Genomic DNA, 22,287 nt, shown 5'->3' with positions numbered 1-22,287 from the left:
ACAACTGTTGAGCTATTTTTCAACATATTCACCACTGGAATTGAGACATTTGTCATAACATGGGATCGACAGAGAGGTGAAGACTGCTGTGACACACTGGTTCCGATCCCAGACGACAGACTTCTACGACACAGGCATACAAAATTTGATCTCAGGTATGATAATTGTCTCATTTCCGGTGAGGACTATGTTGAAAAATAGCTCAACAATTGCTGTATCTGTTCCAATAAACCTTTTCATGAAATTGTATTTTCTTTCTGTAAACAGCGCCAGGGAAACTTACTTTTTACGGTCCTAGTAATTGCGCTTGAGTGGTCAAAATTTATATAAGCACTTGTTTTGACATTATTAACATGGTGGAAGAAGAAAATAACCTTTTTACCTGCCCCCATGAGAATGTTTGCTTGTAACGGACGGAATGCTGTTCTTTAGACCTGAGTTCGTGTTTTTATTCGTAGATGAGCCGGCGATGTGGTGTTGTCAAACTGCACAGACTTTGTCTAATTTTCTAACATAACCATGCACTCAATTATAAAAACGCATAATATATATTTTTAAATATTTAGGCCTGATGTATTCTATTGCTTCCTTCAATCTACACAGTTATATCAATTTTACCCTGCATACATCTACACATGTAGGACCATCGCATTTTTAGAAGTCACATTCATATGATTTTTTATCGGCAATTCGCCCTACACGACAGTTACAAGGAATGTACACGTCGATGCCTGAGTCTCGAGATAGTACACTCTAGAGATGAACAACGATCGAGAAAGCAAGACTCACAGCGCCCGCAAAGCCGAAAACCCGCACGACAATGTTGTACACATCACGTCGTTGACGTAAAGACTGCTTGTGAATGTTTCGAGACGCCGAGATTGATCACTCCCGAAGTCCCGAACGTCAAGCAGCCTTGAATCGCCACAGTTGTTTATACCTGACTGAACTTTTATCTACTTTGGCAACTGTTATATATGTATAAACAATCAAGTAGTCTATTTGAAACATCATCTCTACCTTTCAGTGAATAATAATCCGTTCTCCAGTCTATATTTAATTAATAGGTCCTTATTAAAAGGCTGGGAATTTTTTTTTCATATGTTTGAGATCAAGTGTGCAATCTCAAGTAAAAAGATATTAATGTTATGTTTTATGTTTCTTAGAATTGCAAATTTATTTGGAATGTTTTTTTTTCTATTTATATAACCATAAGTAATATATAATAGAACCAGAACATTTTGATAACTAAGATACTGTTCTGTTTTGTCTTTTTGTCTCATTTAAACATTTATAATGTTATTTATTTCAATGATGTATGTTATTCAAAGTTACGAAATCTTTCCACGCCAAGCAAATGCTATTTCGAGAATGATGAGCGAGACTCGAAGCGCACGAGAATGACGAGACGAGATTCGAAAGACAAATGCAACGAACACAGCGAGCGAAAGCGGCACTAAGTTTTGTTCGTCTCTAGTACACTCATCTTTCAGGCTTGTTTGTTAAGTAAGTAGTGACTGTTTCTGTAATTTAATTGTGTAAGCCTATGTTAATTCAGTTGTCACATAACTTATGGCTTCCTTTCATAGGCCTATGTTGTTTCTCACGGAATGGTTTGTATATCCAAATACACGATAAGAAATTCCAAACTCAGTGTTTTTCCCCTTCTCCTTCGTCCATAAGTAGCTTAATAACTACTGCTCATCTTACCAAGGGAAAATACACATTCCTTCTGACGCCTGTTAGACGTCTGTGCGGCATTAAAGTTTTATGTCCGATGGTTGTTTTAAAATTTTTTGCTCGTAAAGTAATAATTTTCTGTTTAATTCATTGTGCTGGGATATTAACCCAAGTGAAAATTCTTGAAACTGTCATTGTGGATTCGTGTCCGCAAACCAACATGCTGGAAGAAGCAGATGCGCTTTAATGGCTGTAATACTGCTGTCACATCGAATGTGATTGTCACCACAACGTACAGCTGTGTCTCGACTTCAGCAGAGTTCGTACCGACAGTTTCTATTGATTTCTTTAATAATGTGAGCCCAGGTGCATGAAATTCTCTGAGTTTACTAGCCGTTTCTTCAAGTCTAATATTATTTGTATTCTAGAACTGTGCTAATTCCAAGAATACTACCCTCACTACTAATTTAATTTCCCATTATTCAAAATGTAAACAGAAAGTTGTTGTTTTCTAATGCCAGGCGTTTGATAATAAAGTAATTTGACCTCTAGCACTCCAATATTTTTCGAAGATATTATCATGGTCAGCCACTGAAGCACAGATTTTGAGGTGTTCCGAATCCATTTCTTGGTTTGAGTTGCACAATGGGCAGTTAGGGGACTGATATATTCCAATTCTATGCAGGTGTTTGGCCAAACAATCATGGCCTGTTGCCAATCTAAATGCAGCTACAGACGATTTTCGTGGTAAATCGGGAATTAACTGTGGATTATGATGCAGAGAGTTCCATTTTTTCCCTTGAGATTGGTAAACAGAAAGTATGTAATGCTGTACAACATCGATTTTCAGAGAAATTAACATTTTTAGTATTCTTGATATATTGAAAAACTCGGCTCGAGCATGCGGTGTGTTTGGGTATAGTGATTTCACCAAAGCTGTCGGACGAATTTTTGTACATTGTTTATGAGTTACTTTATTCGGAAATTACTCATATGAAATATAAAAATAATGAGTGGTATTTGTTTAAAATAAAAAAAAAACACGCAGTGACCGTTTCTTGCAAATGTAATCAAATGATTTTCTTCACGACTTGGTATAATTATTTTACACAGTTAAGGAACGAATGAAACGAATGCAATATTTGTTACTAACCCATCGCCTGTGGAGCACTCTGGATAGTCCCTGACGAAGTGAGTGGTCTACGCTTCTTGACACTAGCGACAACTATGAGCCACGCTTGTAGAGTCGCTGCGAATAACAGTAAGTCAAGGTCCCTGCCATTGCATATAAATGTATATAGGGTAAACTGGGGTCTGTTCTACAGTCGGGCATGTTGGACACTCTGTACTTTAACGTGTTATCTCGCCACTTGTGGGCACCACATTCTGCTAGAAGTCAATGACGGAAGTAGCCACGAGTGGGGCTGCTAGAAATCAATGACGGAAGTAGCCCCACTAGTGGCTACTTCCGTCATTGACTTCTAGCAGAATGTGGTGCCCACAAGTGGCGAGATAACACGTTAAAGTACAGAGTGTCCAACATGCCCGACTGTCCAACAGACCCTAGTTTACTCTATATGTTGTTTAGTCAAGTGTCAACAAGGCACAGCTTATGAGGCAACTAAGCCAGGAGATAATAGAATTGGGTGGCCAGTTCATTTCCCTCTCCATTGCACATATCGCAGACTAGTTACTTATAATCAGACTTCAGTTGTAGCCTATACAAACAATTGTTCTTCCTCTGACACATATATGTATATACACAGATATACAGGGTGAACCGTAAGTAATGTCATTAATTTGAGGAGGTTATTCTGTGAGATATTTCAAACAAAAGAAGTTCAATACAGTTTTACTCGTTTTTGTTTCCTTTTCGAGAAAAAAAAAAGTTTTATGATGAAATATTTGATACCGTGTTTTGGGAAAGCCAATGACTTAATTCCCGATATGCTCAGTGAATTTCAGAGAGCAGTGCATTATGATGATAATAAATGATTGAAAGAATTTTAGTTTTGTCCTTTAAATGTGCAGAAATTTGATCCAAACAAATGTAAGTTTTCGTAGTGCTAAGGAATTTTAAAATGTTACATTTATTGGGATCAAATTTCTGCACATTTAAAGGACAAAATTAAAATTATTTCAATTATTTATTATCATAATACACTGCTCTCTTGAATTAACTGAGCATGTTGAATTAAATTAATGGCTTTCCCAAAACACGCTATTAAATGTTTCATATAAAACAGTTATCTCGAAAAGGAAGTAAAAACTAGCAAAATTGAATTAAATTTTATCGTTTGAAATATCTCAAAGAATAGCCCCTTGAAATTAATGACATTATTTACGGTTCAACCTGTGTGTGTGTGTGTATATATATATATATATATATATATATATATATATATATATATATATATATGTGTGTTGCTTATGCAAAAATTAAGCCGAATTATTCTGTAATTCAATAAATTACAAACGGAACGTTTATGCTTTTCTCCAGTTTTGAAGCCTTAATTACGTGTTGGATCTCATCAGAAGATGAGGTATTCTGGGTTCTTGGTGATAAAAGCGGCTGCAGTGACTCGATGGATAGCGTGTGCTCTTCCCAAACAAGTGGTCCGTGGTTCGATTCCCTGGAAATTTATGTCCATTTCACGGAACTAAATGTTTGTCCTTTGCCTTGTACTTGTTTTGTGACATCTCTGCTGCATAATGCCGGCTATTCGGTTAGAGAGGCTCGTATTGCACCGCATTGGAGTGGTCGGTGAAAAAGGAGTAGGTTAAACACGACAAAGAAAGAAAGAAAAGCGACTGCAAAGCGAGTTTTCTCGGAGTGCGTGTTTAATTTACTATTTTCATTTTATCACTGTTCTATTGTCCTACAATTTAACAACGTGAGTAACCTAGCTAGAAAGTGTATTACACATACACACACAAATAAATATATAGGGTAAAGTTGCCTAATTCCGTGATACCCCTAATCCCCTGATACTTTTTTAAAATCTAATGCCAGTCAAAGTTTTGCTGTTCGACCATTGCACCAGAAATCCTTCGCGAAACAGTGCATCTTTCGCCTACTTTTGAGACATCGGTGAACTTCCTAGCAAGATACCCAATTCCGTAATATTCAGTGAAAAAAAAATCATGGAATTAGGCAACTTTACCCTACATGTATACATCTTCTTTTCGTTTCTAAAATAAATTGTAAAACAAACAAATAATACAAATAAATGTCGTCATTTATTTATTTCCAAATGGTAACAAGATTTGATATTGAATTATGTTTACTGTTTATGTGTTTGATGTGCTAGTGGTACAATCTGTACATTTTTGTGGTGCTATTTGCCGTATTACTGATTGTTTCTGGCTTTTGATTTACATTCAAAGGATTATTTTATTTTCATATTTCGACATAAATCAAACAGTTCTGATGGACTATAAAATATCTACTCTGTAACGGGATTAGTGCATAACTGATCGTTGTATTGTAACATGTTTTATTGTCTATCTTTTCACGACCTGTAGAGTTTATTATTTCAAAGCTTCATATCTTTTTACATATCTCGCGAGAAGGAACTATGTAGGTCTAATTATAATGCAACAATTAGCTTGCGTTATAAAATACGTCAAAGCAATCACAATGCCGTATGGCAGCTTAAAACTACATCCGTTTCTCTTTTTTAAACTTTTATTCACTTTTGGCCCATAGTTGTGGTTCATTGGTGGCTACACATTTATCAGCCAGGCTTTAATTAAACTCTATGAAAGTGATTTCAGCAGCGATTTCAAAATAAAATTCCAGCAGCGTGGAAACAATTCAGTGTGCGCGAAGCATTCCTGTTACTGCGCAACCGCGATTCCGCGCAGGTTAGAAGTAACAGTTACAGTAAAAATGAATCTTCTTTTCATAGGTGTTAGGTATAATTTATTATACTAGTTGCTTTGTACCGTATTGCGAGATTCTAGGCATCTATTTTGCTCCAGATCAAACACCTATTTCTGCACAACCTTGTTTGTGATATGAACAAAAATATTGTAAGGTTTTTAAATCGTGGAATAGTATTTTCTACACTTAATTCTTTAGCCATTATTGTTGCACGCTGAAAGATGTTTTGTGAAATGTTTGTCAGATATTTTCCTCTGATTCTGAAATAGGTAGGCCTATAGGTACAGTAGTGGCAAAAAAACCGGACCGACGGAATAATCAGTCCCCGAAATGAGCCACTGCACATGTCACGCCCGCATTCACAAGATAGCGAGTAATCTATTAAAATTGATATAGTTTCGACTGCTGACGTAGCCCATTTCGAAATCAATTAGAAAAATAAGCTGGTAAAATTCATGTTCTGGGAATAATAAGTTAATTAAGTAGTACAATATCGCTGCCCCAAGCACCTGAGCCATTCAATGAAGACGAAAACTGTAACCAGCTGCGTGGCTGTTGCTCAACTGCACAGGTGGTTTCGGGTCCAAACAATATGCACCGACGCTCTGGAGTGAACAAGGCTCTGAAATCAGCTACAAGAGTCGGTCCGGTTTTTTTGCCACTACTGTACAATATAACGTGTTACATACTATGCTGTATTAGGCTATAAGAAAAAACTGCCGCTGCCGCTGGTGCTTCTGTGTTAGAAGTGATTGAGAGTTTATTTAGTACTGTGTAAAGTTTTGATAGCGTAACATTATTATTATTAATATTGTATGTTTGCGATAGCTTTGTGTAAAAACTGATCATTTTTAGACTACAATTTCATAATTTTGCGTTTGAATGTTGGCAACGCTACGTGACGGCTAAAGTAGGAAGCAAAGTAAAGAATATGAAAAGGGGGCACAATAGACAAAACTCGGTGTATTCCCGTTTGGATAACTTACAGGTCCTCGTTGCATAACGATAGAAGGATTTCTTCGAAAGACTGTATTTCTTATATTCCACATTTGCTCTGCTTTCGCAGTTTCATCCGACCAAAAATGAAACTCGTAAACAAATTACTTGGCAATCCCTTGTAGGAAAACAGCTTATTTTTAAGGTATTACAGCAGTGGTCGTCAGCACTCACTGAAATGTGCAAAGGGTAAGCGGTGCACCGTCGTGCAGCAGGAAGAGATAAAGAGCATACCCGCTAGCAGCTACGAGTGCACCATGGTGCACTGTGTTTTCCGCGGGTAAGAGACTCTAGCCCCAGGGTGCTCTGCGCTGACGACTGCTGTATTATAGGATGAAAGTTTTCCATGATCTCGGTGACTAAAGCAACACGTGTCGGTTGCCTATCTTACATATATTAACACATCGTGCTCATCTAACCTTGCTGGTAACACCCGAGAAATAATTATCTTCGGGCTCCTGCTATCATGGAAACAGGACGTTTCTAAGAAAGAATTCACCCATAGACTTCGTCTCTCTATCTCGACTGTATGGGAAAACGTAATTATCTAATTGGCATCCGTTCTGAACCGCATTATATACTATGTAACCACTGGGAGACGGACAAAATTATTCATCTGTGAATATGCACCTCACCACTGTGTAAAGCCCAGTGCTGCTGGGAACCAACGGGAAACATTGAAGTGTACATCAGTAGTATAATATAATAGCCATTACAAAGGATCAGGATTCAACCACTGTGAGGCCCAGCCGAAATTCTGTCATTCGGGCGAAGTCTTTGCGTTACCAGTACAGGAGTTCGATCTCTATAGGTACTACTCTGAGATTTATTATTGTCTATGGAGCAGATTTCTAGAACATTTTGGAGTTGGTCCTGCCAGATTTATTCCATTATTGCTTCATTATTGCACAATTGCCTCATGATTCTGAAGTGTATATGTGAGTTTAAAAGGAACAGCTAATAAAAGGAGATTTGAAATAACCGACGGTAAAATGACTTTGCAGTTGAAGACGAACGTGAAGTGATTATGATACAGAAGGTGTAGATATTAATGGAGAAGATGATCGTAGGCAAGACTGATTCTTGATGATAAAAAATGATAAAGATGAAGAAAAATATAATATGGCGAAGGAGATGGAGATGTTGATGACGATGATGATGAACGTGATTGTGATAATGATAGTGATGGAGAAGACAAAAATATGATAATAGAGAAGATTCTAGCGAAGATGATGGAGATTATGAAAATTATGAAGATGGAAAAGAAAAAAGTGAATTATGGCGGAACAAGATTTTGATGATGATAGTCACAGAGAATGTGTGATAAATGGGAAGACGATCAAAGGAAGAAAATGATGGAGATATAGAAGAAAAACACAATTATGGCTAAGAGAATAATGGTGATGATGGTGCTGGTGCTGATGGTGGTGAACATGAGATGATGATCATGATAATAGAGACGCTAAATGTGATAGTGATGAACAATACCAGCAAAGAAGCTGATGAACATGATGAAAATGATGAAGATGGGAAGAAAAAGATAATTATGGCCAAGATATTGATGAGGGAAGTGATTATGATGTTGATTATGAAAATGATGACGACGATGGTAAAGTTGATGAAGGTAATGATAGATATATTAAAAAATAGGAAGATGGTGAAGAAGAATGTGATAACATGGACGACGAAAATAAAGAAGAGAATGTCGACGATAGAAATTAAGATTAGGATATGGAAGGTGGATATGAAGAGAGGATAGAGTTGAAATGGAAAATGAGTGTAGTGGATATGTCAATTAAGAAGATGGCGAAGTATGCTAAGACGAAGATGATGACTAGGAGGGTGAATATGTTCGTGAAAATGAAAACAAAGTTGAGAAAGATGAGGATTATAGTGAAAATGAGGATAAAGATTATGGAAATATAGATAGAGAATATAGATAATGAAAATGAGTGGTGGTGGTGGTGATGATGGATGATGATTATGATGATGAAGATGATGGTGGTGACGAGAAGATTGAACTGATGATAAGGGTCAAACATGATTTTATTTCCACCCTTATAGCTTCTAAAACATTGACTGACGTTTGCAACTCGGTGGACAAATCCTTTGTCGGCAGCTCGTAGATAATGGATCTTAATGCTTCCAAGAAAGATGTTAAATGCCTGTCTAGGACTAAACGAAGTTGAATCATTCTGTATATGGCGTGTTACCTGCATGGGAACTCTCTCTCTCCAAGGCAGAGCTCCAGGCAGTCTTGGCGCGACGCCGCTATGTGCTGCTTTCTGGAGAAGCCGGACAACTGGTAGGCTTGCACGCGGTCGAAGCACCACGCCCGCTCGCATGGCTTCACGCCCAGACAGCTCTTCTGTGCGTAGATGGTGAACACCGGGAACTGCGACCTCGTCAGCGCCCCTGCAACAATGTACATTAAGACTCAATGTCTCAGGAATCTTCTATGCCACATCAATAAATTTAGGAATGCAGTTATATTGTCGGACTCCAAAGCAGCTATTCTATCAATCGTCTCTAAACACACACCTTCATCTCAAACAGCAGAAATAACTAAAATGCTCTCTCAATTATTATCACTCAATAAAAGAGTTGTGTTCCAATGGATACCATCCCATTGTGGAATCCTGGGAAACGAGAAAGCGGATGCTTTAGCAAAGAAGGGCAGCACTGCTACTTACAGACCTGTTACTAAATCTACGTATTACTCTGTGAAGAGATTTATTAAATCTACATACTTAGACTTCAACAAATAAAATTTGATAACTCAATCCCAAGGGAAAAAATGGAACTCTCTGCATCAAAATCCACAGTTAATTCCCGATTTACCACGAAAATCGTCTGTAGCTGTATTTAGATTGGCAACAGGCCATGATTGTTTGGCCAAATACCTGCATAGAATTGAAATATATCAGTCCCCTAACTGTCAATTGTGCAACTCAAACCAAGAAATGGATTCGGAACACCTCAAAATCTGTGCTTCAGTGGCTAGTCATGATAATATCTTTGAAAAATATTGGAATGCAAGAGGTCAAATGACTTTATTGTCAAATGCCTGGCATTAGAAAACAACAACAACATTAAGACTCAAATGACTGGTTTCTTTGACTTAGAGCGGAATTTATCTCTCCTCCCTAATTTTATGTAACTCACAGATTAATCACGTGATAAGCCTAATACATTGTCTGAGAATATGTTTCCTCGCTGGCTGATAAATCCTAATGGAAAGGCGATGATGTGATCCGTCATAATTTATTTAATAATGCCAAAAGAATTGATGGTATCCCTAGAATGTTTGCCCTGACACTGTGGTGATCTAAAATTTCATCTTCTACACTGGAACATACTATATTTATGTAGTTCTACATTTTATCTTTTTCTCTTTTTCTCCTAGTCTGTTTTCAAGCCAAACTGGCTGCTGGTTTGATAATATGAAAACTGTTTCGTGTCAACAACTAACAAGGAAACGTTCTGATGAGGGCAGATAAAAAAATGATATAATATAATATAATATTGTTTTATTAATTCAGTCTAATTGACATATCACAATATAAAAAGTCAATGACACTTACCCATGTAAGTGATGATTGTGTACTATACAAATATAAAAATTAAAAATTAAGCAAACGTTTTCGCCCTTCGGGCATCATCAGGCTTTTTTACATACAATATCTTGTACATTTTGTCTCTTATTGTGGAACAATGATTAATCACAACCTTTTTAATAATGAAAATAATAACTGTTTAAAATTGACATATGGTAATTAACAATCTAAAATTAATGTACAGATATGAAAACTTGATACATAATAATGATATAAAATTGTGGCTGCACTGCTGTGTTGTGTTTAAATTATAACATCATAAAACTGTGAACATGATAAAAACATTTCATTCCTCTTTAAACTTCATAATTTCATTAATTGCATGTTTTACTGCTAGTCTTGTCTCAATGGTTCATTACTTGTTATGGTGAAATCACTCTGAAATATATTAGTTATTATGTAGAGAATCCTATATGATGCAATGTAAATTTTTTTATTAAATTGTTGTCGAAAATACTCACATTTAAGATCGTGTGTACTGCACAGGTTATCTGTGTATTTTCGACAACAATTTAATAAAAAATTTTACATTGCATCATATAGGATTCTCTACATAATAACTAATATATTTCAGAGTGATTTCACCATAAGAAGTAATGAACCATTGAGACAAGACTAGCAGTAAAACATGCAATTAATGAAATTATGAAGTTTAAAGAGGAATGAAATGTTTTTATCATGTTCACAGTTTTATGATGTTATAATTTAAACACAACACAGCAGTGCAGCCACAATTTTATATCATTATTATGTATCAAGTTTTCATATCTGTACATTAATTTTAGATTATTAATTACCATAAGTCAATTTTAAACAGTTATTATTTTCATTATTAAAAAGGTTGTGATTAATCATTTGTTCCACAATAAGAGACAAAATGTACAAGATATTCTATGTAAAAAAGCCTGATGATACCCGTAGGGCGAAAACGTTTGCTTAATTTTAAATTTTTATATTTGTATTGTACACAATGATCACTTACATGGGTAAGTGTCATTGACGTTTTATGTTGTGATATGTCAATTAGACTGAACTAATAAAACAATATTATATTATATCATATTATATTGACTATCTGAACATTTCAACATGCTTTCTAAGGCAGATAAAAAAGTTAATTTTTTTTTCACCATGTTAATAATGTCAAAAGAAGTGCTTATACAAATTTTGACCACTCGACCGCAATTACGAGGCCGTCCAGAAAGTGATTTTCCCTGAGACCATTTACATGGAAATATTTATTGAAACAGATACAGCAATTGTTGCGCTGTTTGTCAACATATCCTCTACTGGAATTGAGCCATTTGTCATACCGTGGGATCAATTTTTGTGTCGTAGAAGTCAGCCGCCTCAGATCGGAACAGCATTTGACAGCCGTCTGCACCTCTCTGTCGATCCCGTGATATAACAAATGTCTCAATTCCGATGGAAAATATGTTGAAAAATAGCTCAACAATTGCTGTGTGTGTTTCAATAAATTTGTCCATGAAATTGTGTTTTGTTTCTGTTAACGCCCCCTGGCGAACTTATTTTTTTACGGCCCTCAAAATTGCGGTCGAGTGACCAAAAATTGTCTAAGCACTTCTTTTGACATTATTAACATGGTGGAAGAGAAAAAATAACTTTTTTATCTGCCCCCATCAAAACGTTTGCTTGTAAGTTACGTACTAGCTATCAAAGAGCGTTGACAAGGTGATGGTTGGGAAGCGTTGAAATGATAGCAAATTAAAAAGAAATTCTCCGAGAAAACACGTGGCTACATTGTCTTAATTCACATTCCATTTGAATTTGTAGGAATTTATCGATTCTCTGGTACTTTTCATCAGTGGCGTAGCATGAAATTTTGAGCAGGGGAAGCTAACTCAAGTTGTCTTTCATGCAATATGAGAAAACGTATTACAAAAATACAGTCTTAAAATAAATAGTAGGCCTAGTCAATTTCAAGTCAGCAGTCGAAGATTGGTTGGAACATCGTAAGTAACACCAATAAGGCATGACCTCAAATGGTACGTAGTAAAATATGATTTCACGGTTTACACATATCTCTTAACAAATAGGCACGTATACATATAACATTAGCTCACTCCCTGTCATACTTAGAGAAATCACAATATTAGTATCATTACGTAAGTATGCTTCTGTCTTTTGGTTGTGTCCTTCATTGACAGCAAGGGAGTCGGTCATTTGTTTTTTAAATCACACTTTTGTTCGTAAGTCAGTCTTGATAATACAATTGTCCTAAAAAAATTCAAGTAAATTAGTGTCAGGAACTGTTATTTCGCTCATTATTTATTATATCAGCCACAATGCACACTAACACTTCAACTGAACACAACTGACGAAAAGGAATAACTCGGAAACTACTTATTTTAAATGTTAAAGCTAGCTTCTTTTCCAGCCTTGCGACTAGGGTAGTTTAAAAGGGATGGAAAATCCGCGGGGTGGATTACACAGAAGAAACCGGTCTGCTTGGAAGCTGGTGTGTGCAGGCTTCTTGTTTACTGCTGCATCACAAATAATCCTGAGCTGCCGCATCACAATATTTAACGCGTAAATAAAAATTATATTAAAATTAATAAATAATTTTCTCCATAAACTGCCGGTTTATTATGAAATTATTATTAACTGGGGAAGCTAAGCTTTTTAGCTTACATTGACGCAACGCCACTGCTTTTCATATATAAATTTATGGTATTTCGTTTAGGAGATCTGACAAAGTTAGTACCTCACGTTACATTATACAGACTATGAAAAGGATGCTTACCAATAGAGTGTTTATTGTATCCATTAGCTTAACGAAACATGGGTCGTAGGTCGTATACGTCTGTACCTTACAAGACAAGACAAAATATTGTTTAATTAAGCGAATGGACAATGAGTTGACAACATGCTTAGCTTTGCTGGGCGCATCTTGTTCATAGTACGATATATCTTGTTTTAATATCTGCAGTCTCGAAAGAGAATTCAGAGTATAGGAACGTGTGAAATGGACAGCCAGAATAAGAAAAGAAGGTGTGTTGGAAAGAGTGGGTGAAAAAAGAATGATGCTGAAACTGGTCAGGAAGAGGAAAAGGAATTGGTTGGGTCACTGGCTGAGAAGAAACTATCTACTGAAGGATGCATTTGAAGGAATGGAGAAGAGTTCGAGGTAGAAGAAGATGATGGACGATATATATATATATATATATATATATATATATATATATATATATATATGTTATGTTTTATTTAACGACGCTCGCAACTGCAGAGGTTATATCAGCGTCGCTGGATGTGCCGGAATTTTGTACCGCAGGAGTTCTTTTACATGCCAGTAAATCTACTGACATGAGCCTGTCGCATTTAAGCACACTTAAATGCCATCGACCTGGCCCGGGATCGAACCCGCAACCTTGGGCATAGAAGGTCTTACTTACTTACTTACAAATGACTTTTAAGGAACCCGAAGGTTCATTGCCGCCCTCACATAAGCCCGCCATCGGTCCCTATCCTGTGCAAGATTAATCCAGTCTCTATCATCATATCCCACCTCCCTCAAATCCATTTTAATATTATCCTCCCATCTACGTCTCGGCCTCCCCAAAGGTCTTTTTCCCTTCGGTCTCCCAACTAACACTCTATATGCATTTCTGGATTCGCCCATACTTACTACATGTCCTGCCCATCTCAAACGTCTGGATTTAATGTTCCTAATTATGTCAGGTGAAGAATACATAGAAGGCCTATATATATATATATATATATATATATATATATATATATATATCATATGATAAAACGAAGAGGAAGGCAGAAAATAGGAACGATTGGAGAATGCAGGGTTTGCAGTGAAAAACCTGCCCTTGGGCAGAACACTAAATGAAATGAATTAAATAATAATAATAATAATAATAATAATAATAATAATAATAATAATAATAATAATAATAATAATAATAGTCATTCAAGATTGCACTTTGTACAAGGAAGTAAAGACCATCATGATTGAAAGTGTTTAGTTCAAATATCCGCATTCTGAAGGAAAATTTTTGTTTCGAGTGCTGTCACGAGGCAATTGATACGCAGTCTCGTCGAGCATATGGCATCATGGCGTGGTTAAAAAAGTGCCGAGGAATAGCGGCACTCTGAACGATGGTCGCGAAGAAAAAAGTGTGTTCGTATTGCGGATGTCCTCAGCTGCTGTCGTACAGAAGGTCGTCTTTGAAAGCTCGTGAGAATATCCATACTGTACCGTTGAAACTTTTGAAAATTTCCTTGATAAAGGCATATCATTAATGTTAACTTCAGTGCATATAATTAATGCTTCTATAGGAGACAGGCATCCAAGGTTAATTAGTTGATTAAACTCTTTAATTATTCATAATTTTGCTTCATTAATATTAATTTAATGTAGAATAAAACGAGTATGAGTATGTTGAATATGTTCATGCGAAGAATAATTGTTCTAGCCCAGCGGGAGGCACGCTCATAATAAATGACTCGATAATGAATAGTCTTTCATTGCCAACTTTATTAAACAAACAATAAATGAAAAATGACTGACGGGCATCAATGAAAAATAGAACATAAACTTCATTAACTTAGAAAGCATATTGTAATATTCAGATAGTCAATATAATATAATATAATATTGTTTATTCAGTATACATGATATATCAAATATAAAAAGTTAATGACACTTATCTATGTAAGCAATCATTGTGTTTTATGCAAATAAAAATTGAACAGCGAACGTTTTCGCCCTTATGGCATCATCAGGCTTTACATGCAATATCTTATACATTTAGTCTCTAGTATGGAAATGATGAAATACAACCATTCAATAATAAAATAAACTATTTAAAAAACTGGCTTGTGGTAATTGTATCTAAAATTAATATATAGATGTAAAATGTATACATAATACTGAGATAAAAACTGTGGCTGCACTGCTGTATTATGTTAAAATTGTTACTGTGAACATGATAAAACATTTATTCCTCATTTAAACTTCATAATTGTTAATTAGATGTTTTCTGCTAATCTTGTCTCAATGGTTCAAACTTGGTATGTTGAAATCAATCTGAAATGTATTAGATGTTATGTAGTGAAATTTCAATATGCCGTGATATTAAATCTATTAAAAGTTGTCAAAAATACTCACATTTACAGTCGTGTAAACTGCACAAGTTAACTGTTGGCATTTCATTGAGACGATTGTTGTCAAAAATACTCACATTTAGAGTCGTGTATACTGCACAAGTTATCTGTTGACATTTCATTGAGACGATTTAAGAATGGGTTTATCTGTAATGAACACAATTATTGCTTACATAGATAAGTGTCATTAACTTCTTATATTTGATATGACATGTAGACTGAATAAACAATATTATATTATATTATATTACATCATAAACTTCATTGTTAATAAAATCTATTTATAATATATGTTAGTGATACATTTTAATGTCCGCAGTATGGTTTCAACATTAAATTTTAACACCTTTTAACAAATAGGATTTTGTATTTTCCGAATTCAGCAGAACCGATCTCTCTCGAGTGCGCTGCCGCGGTACTTATCAGATGTGATTGTTACATTTCGCCGTTCTGTTTAATCATATAAAGCGATTTGAGTATCAAATGTTTTTCAATCGTATCTGTACTTTTGTATGCATTCAACCACATATCATTCCATATTCAGCCATTAAAGTTATTCCACAGTATTTGTGTTGTCAGCTTTTATGTTCACAAAATTTATATAAAAATACATTGATACTCCATTGGAAAGCCGCACAAAGGAGAAGAGTGGAGAGGAGGAGGGAACCAGGACAAATTCCCACCAGTCCCCTAGTCTACTGTTCTGTGTATCTGTATTAAGCCTACTTCTTCTTTTTTTTGTTATTATTATTTCGGTGGCCGTGTACGCACAGGAATGGAGAGTTCCGCGTGTACAGGTTACGCACGAACGATACTTAAAGAAGGCGGCGAATTCCGCGTCAATTAATTTCCCGTGTTTCAGTCGTACGAATCAGAGGACAGTGCTAATATTTATACATAAAGCGACGGGAAGAAGTGCAGACTGGGACGTTGTGGTCTGCTGATTCACAACTCGCCCACGCCTGTATGTGCCGTGCGGTTGCATTCTCTCTCTTCTCTACAAACCTGTCGTAAATTACTGCAGCTTGTTTCTCATAATCGTTAAACAACTGACCAGACTCTAAAACGAATCGCATTCTTGTGGATTAATAAGAGTAAAATTATTTCTAGGCTGTACTAGGAAAAAATCTACTGAATCGTTATGAGATTTAAATAATCCGTGACGAATATAGTTTAATAGGCTAATAATAATAATAATAATAATAATAATAATAATAATAATATTATTATTATTATTATTATTATTATGCAAATCTAATTTTCAGGTAAAGCTCCCTGTTGAAGGTGATTTGAATAATTTCAAGGGAAAGATTGTTCCGGGGCAGGATGTCGAACCCGGGACTTTTGGTTAAACGTACCAACGTACCAACGCTCTTACCCGACATCGACCCAATTTTTCTCTTTATATACACAGACCTCAAAGTGGGCTGACAACCGTCAAGCAACCAACAATGAGTGCACACAAACTGTGTGACTTAAATTGTGGCTCTCTGTTAACCATTAAGTATTAATACTTTATGAAGTTACAGGAGAATGGAGAAAGTTACACAACACAGAACTGCACGCATTGTATTCTTCACCTGACATAATTAGGAACATTAAATCCAGACGTTTGACCTGGGCAGGGCATGTAGCATGTATGGGCGAATCCAGAAATGCATATAGAGTGTTAGTTGGGAGGCCGGAGGGAAAAATATCTTTGGGGAGGCCGAGACGTAGATGGGAGGATAATATTAAAATGGATTTGAGGGAGGTGGGATATGATGATAGAGACTGAATTAATCTTGCTCAGGATAGGGACCAATGGCGGGCTTATGTGAGGGAGGCAATGAACCTCCGGGTTCCTTAAAAGCCAGTAAGTAAGTAGTAAGAATTTAATTTTATTTGATTATATTGTTTTAATCTATTTATAGACAACATGAATAAGTCCTATGGAAAAAAATACATCGTAGCTCAATTTTTAAAGCCAGTGCTGAGTGTCCCGTATTTTTTTTTCTAATGTTTCTGGGAACCCTAAATTTATCATCATCATTTTGTTTAATTCTGGTATAATTAATTAACACCTGTACAATGTATTAAATGTAAGTGAACAGTAATATGGGAATTAACTAAGGATCTTTAACTGTTTTCGGTTTCCTTTAATTGGTTAAAGAGGTTTGCAAACATTCTTCGAGATGACTGACGTCTCTCAGGATATTTCTGAGCATACATATCGTAAGAAAGCGTTGTATTTTTTTTTCTATTTTCATAATAATCAGATCAGCTTTTTTAGCGTTGGTAAATACCATTTTTTCTAATATCCACTACATCTTAGATTACTTCAATAAAAATGGTTAGTAAAGAAAATAATATAAGATCATCACTATCACTTTTTGTTATTATTATTATTATTATTATTATTATTATTATTATTACTGTAATAAACAAAACATAACTTCACTTTCTGTCATGGTTTTTCTTATATCATAGACACATTTTACCAGAATTGTAAAAGTTTAATATTGATAGTTCGTTAGCAGTTTGCATTAGAAACGCGCGATAAAGGTCTATTATTATTATTATTATTATTATTATTATTATTATTATTATTATTATTATTATTGTTATTATTATTATTATTACTTTATATTGAATATCTGCTATACTTACGGCTTTACGGATTTAGCCCATTAAAATTACAACTCTGTGATGAAAATACTGTTTTTTTTTTCGTGATTAATATTCATTTATTGTAGGCTACATTTGTGAGCTCATATTGTCGTGGTTGCTGCAATAACTCCTATGTGAAAAATATAAAATTTTTCAGTAGGAAGAAGAAACACATTTATTCATCCTATGACAGCCGTACATAGGAGACTGTGAATTCTTACGTTTTCGAAACAAAAATATATAATTACATATAGGAGATTTTATTATTTGCTGTATCACTATTTAAGTTATTTAATAGAGCAAAAATCTGAAAATCGATAAATATGTCACATAGGAGTTATTGCAGGAACAACGATGATGTGTGCCTTTAAATCTAGCGAAAAAAAACTCGCCGATATCATTAATAATGTAGAAGATGTTTAAGATGGTCATTTTAGTGCCTCACTCGGTATAGCCGAATGAGAATTACATTAATAATAAGTTAAGATACGAAACTATTTGAGAATTCAATAATATTGTAAATGGGATCACAAAGAAGGTGAGTTTGGATCCAACATAATGAACAACTTACGATAATCAGAATTATTAGGGATTATGTGACCATCCTGAAAATCCAAAGAGATGGAGGAACTTTGGAATGACTTAGGCCTGTATGGCAGGGTAATGACACAGTCTAATATATACAGTCACGAAGCTTGAGTTGTGAGGGTGCTAGAAACAATAGACTGTGCCGGTACTATTTCGTATGTCTGTAATGAGGCGATATTAGCGATCCTAGTGGTTAGCAACTATCTATGGATGCATATTTACTGTGTATTGAGCTTCGTGACTGTATATACTAGACTGTGGTAATAATGTGTAGGGTCTAAGTATCCTTAGCATGTTTCGCAACATGTCTCGGATTATGTGGCTCTTAAAAATGTCCTAATGCCCTTTGAGGTATATTATTTTTGTACAGTGTGTCACGAGAGTAACTTAGTTTTAGCGACAGTATAAATGGTGTAGTGGAAAAAATGGGTTAATGGCATTAACTGTTAGAAAACCTGCCAGTGGCACTTTGACATCGCCCACATTAAATCTGAACTGTTGTTTCAACGGTCATGTATAGTCTGCAACCAGACCAGACATTTTGTAACGAAACATGACCTACAGGCCACAAAATGTATGCAATAAATTAACCGTGCTTTAATCATGACATCTCATATCAGTTGCCCTGTCAATTAACTTTTATCTACATTAATAGAATATTTTACACATACTGATTTACAATAATTACAATTATGCATTTTTGGTACAGTTTAAAGAGCGTGAAAATTGTTGTTTATTGTTTATTAGTTTATTTAATTGTTTTTAAGCTTAAGTGTTATTTGCTGTTGATAAATTTTATGGTATCAGCCGTGTTGTACGCAACAGTTCAATCTCGATTTTGCTGTGCGTGAAGGTCGCAATCGTGACGTCGAGTCTTCGTGGTCATATCTCGTAAATGTTTTCACCGATCTCTCGTTGTTGTCTTAGATGAGTGATGAACTTCACGGTAGTAACGCCACGCCTCCTATTAAATGAATACTTGGAGCTATTTATTTATGGTTGAAGCGCTGCAGATCCTGTTACTGCATACAAAGATTTTCTCAAGGTTAAGAAACCAAAGTTCTTATTGTCACATGCTTTCTTGTTGTATAAGTCAGGTATTTTGTATGTTAAAGATTAATTTGTTCGCACTTGACACCATCCATGATTCCTAAAAAAATTATGAATTGTTTCAGACTTGATAGCTGTTAAGTCATTTTCGGTGGCTTAGTGTTTACCATGCCGACCGTTAGATTGGCGGTTCACAGGTTCAGATTCTGCTGGTGACGATATATTTTAAGGGCGTTACAAATTTAGTTTGCCTTCCTTCGGAAAGGAAGTGGATCTAAAATACACGATCCATACGTAAGAGAACATTGTCCTCTGAATGGGAGAGCAAAATTGTCATAATTTGATTTCCTTTTGTCATATGAAGCATATTATACATGTTAACCTTGGCAGCAGCTGAACTATTGATAGTTATGCATGTTGCCTGCTTATAACGGAATTCGATTGCATCACTAGAGTCACTCGCTCGCTTGCATGTCATATGTCCATTACTCATATAGTGATTGACTTGCGTATGTTATTGTGTTTTAAAAGAAAGGAATAACGAAATAACACGACAAGAGCAATGCCAAAACTTAAATAAAATAAGATCATTAATTAATTACAGGTATATAAAATTTAATGGGAACAGAAAGAATACTTAAGAACGAACACCAGAGAAGATAGTGTTTGCATGGTTTGGTGGAGATTTAAATATGGAAGGAATCACGAGAGGTAACACAGCTAAAGATATCGCCCCTTATGCGGTCAAAAAGAAGTTGCCGTTAACGTAGTATTGGTATGCCCAGAAACGGAAAATTTAAGAAAATTATAAATCAACAAGATAATCCTGAAGCTAAATACTTATATGGCTTTAGAAAATTATGTGGTTTCTCCAATTTTAGTAATTTAAAAAAGTTAAAAAAATTAACTTATTAATTATAATGAAGACGAAATGGAAAGAAAAAGTTAAGGTATAATATAGTTTTTAAATAGTCAATATGCGGTATTAAATTGAAATTGCCAAGTGCGGGTTATTATAAGCTTTATTTGTTAATTATAGGAAAGTAATATTTGTACTTAAAACTTACAGAGAATGAGAGTCTTAAGATAATACACAAGAATATATTAGTTTAGTTTTGGAAAACCTGGTGATAGTTGTTGGTTTCTAGATTACATTATAGGATTAGTCTAAATGAAGACACTTGAATTTAAAATTGTAAGAGTTAAGTGAGCCTGAAGAATTAATGTTTTCAAGGCATGTAAACTAATTTATTGAGGACATTATCTGTACATACCACATTCCTCGTTCTATTCACAGATTAAATTGTGTTGTTTTTTTTTTTTTTGTTTAAGGAATGCGATTGTAACAAATGACGGTGTTTTAATCTGTTGTTTTGTTCAAAGCTATATAAAGGAAGAGATCAGCGGAGTGGGAAAACCTAGATTTAAGTGAGACGATTGGCAGAAACAGGGATAGGAAAAAAACTTACACTTCATCCCTACACTCAAAAGAAAATAACTGAATTAATAGAAATTGTTTAAAGCTATAACCTGTAAGAAAATGCTACTAACTTTAAACTGAGTTGAACTTTATGTTCGAATTAGGTATCATATTTTGTTCCTCATATTTTGTCAGTTATTTGAAGAGCTCAAATACAAAACAAGTTATATCCATTTTTTTTAAATCGAGTTCTTGCCGTACTGTAACTTTAGGTGTCCCCTGTGTCTATACGTGTGGTATTCTGTGCATAAAAAGTTATATCCTCCAGTTGACAGGATGATAAAAACCTGCGTTTGACTCAAAATAAGTTACATCCAAAAAGCTGTTTGCTTCAGTTTAACTTATATCCATTCTTTCGCTTTATTAACGTAATCTACAGCAGGTTTTTTTTTTAATTTCCTACTTTCCTAATAATTGTTGTCTACCGTTGTAACAGTCTTTCTGGTGAGAGCAAACTGAATTTGTTCTATTTATGAGAGTGCCAAGAGAATGGAAAATATGAAAGATATGGTGACAGTTGGGGAAGGAAACGTGGGTTCCAGGAATAGGAAACGTAATGAAACAGACAGGCAAAGAAGAAAGAAAGCCAGGTATAGTGATCCATTTGCTTCTTTAAATAGTACCACACTATTTTCAGTAATCGTGTTGACTCTGTTCATTTACTCCAAATTACAGTCAACGCCAGCAGCTAGGGAAGACCATGATGAACCCAATGAGAACTGTAAGTGTGTTGATCTTGAACTTCCTGTAGAGCATGTGTAGAAATTCCCCAAAATAACAGAATATTGGTTAAAGTCTGGAAAGGACTTTCTTCGTTACTTATTTTAAAAATGTATTCAAAATTAGGTCTGTATTCTTCTGAAAATTTCAGCAGGCAGCTTAAAAATGTTATATTTTTCAGTAATTTTGTATTTTACGAAAATAATGTTTATAATTTGCATTAATAACAACTATGTGTATAATTTTCTTTAGTAATCATAAAATTAGGTCTTTATTCATGCGAAAATTTCAGCAGGCAATATTAAAAAAATGTTATATTTATCAGTAATATTGTAAAATATTATGAAAATAATAACGTGTATAATTTGAACTGGTAACCATATTCTTTGTTCAATATTTCACAGTACTAGTAAGTTCAAAATTGATATCTACTCACATCACGATTAAGTGCAAAACAAGTCATACACGCAGATCTGTGCAAA

At 35.0% G+C, this 22,287-nt stretch overlaps 1 protein-coding gene across 1 annotated transcript in view; it reads right to left on the bottom strand.

Moving 5' to 3' along the window:
• LOC138704736 (uncharacterized) overlaps window positions 1-22,287 on the bottom strand; it is a 317,647-nt gene that overhangs the window by 69,818 nt on the left and 225,542 nt on the right. Inside the window, exon 4 of the mRNA XM_069832904.1 lies at window positions 8,776-8,977. Within this exon, the coding sequence (XP_069689005.1) occupies window positions 8,776-8,977 (202 nt within the window). The remainder of the gene's footprint in view (window positions 1-8,775; window positions 8,978-22,287) is intronic.

Source organism: Periplaneta americana, chromosome 8 (assembly GCF_040183065.1).
Source record: "Periplaneta americana isolate PAMFEO1 chromosome 8, P.americana_PAMFEO1_priV1, whole genome shotgun sequence".
Classification (NCBI taxonomy): Eukaryota; Metazoa; Arthropoda; class Insecta; order Blattodea; family Blattidae; genus Periplaneta; species Periplaneta americana.
This window is presented reverse-complemented; position numbering and strand designations above follow the sequence as displayed.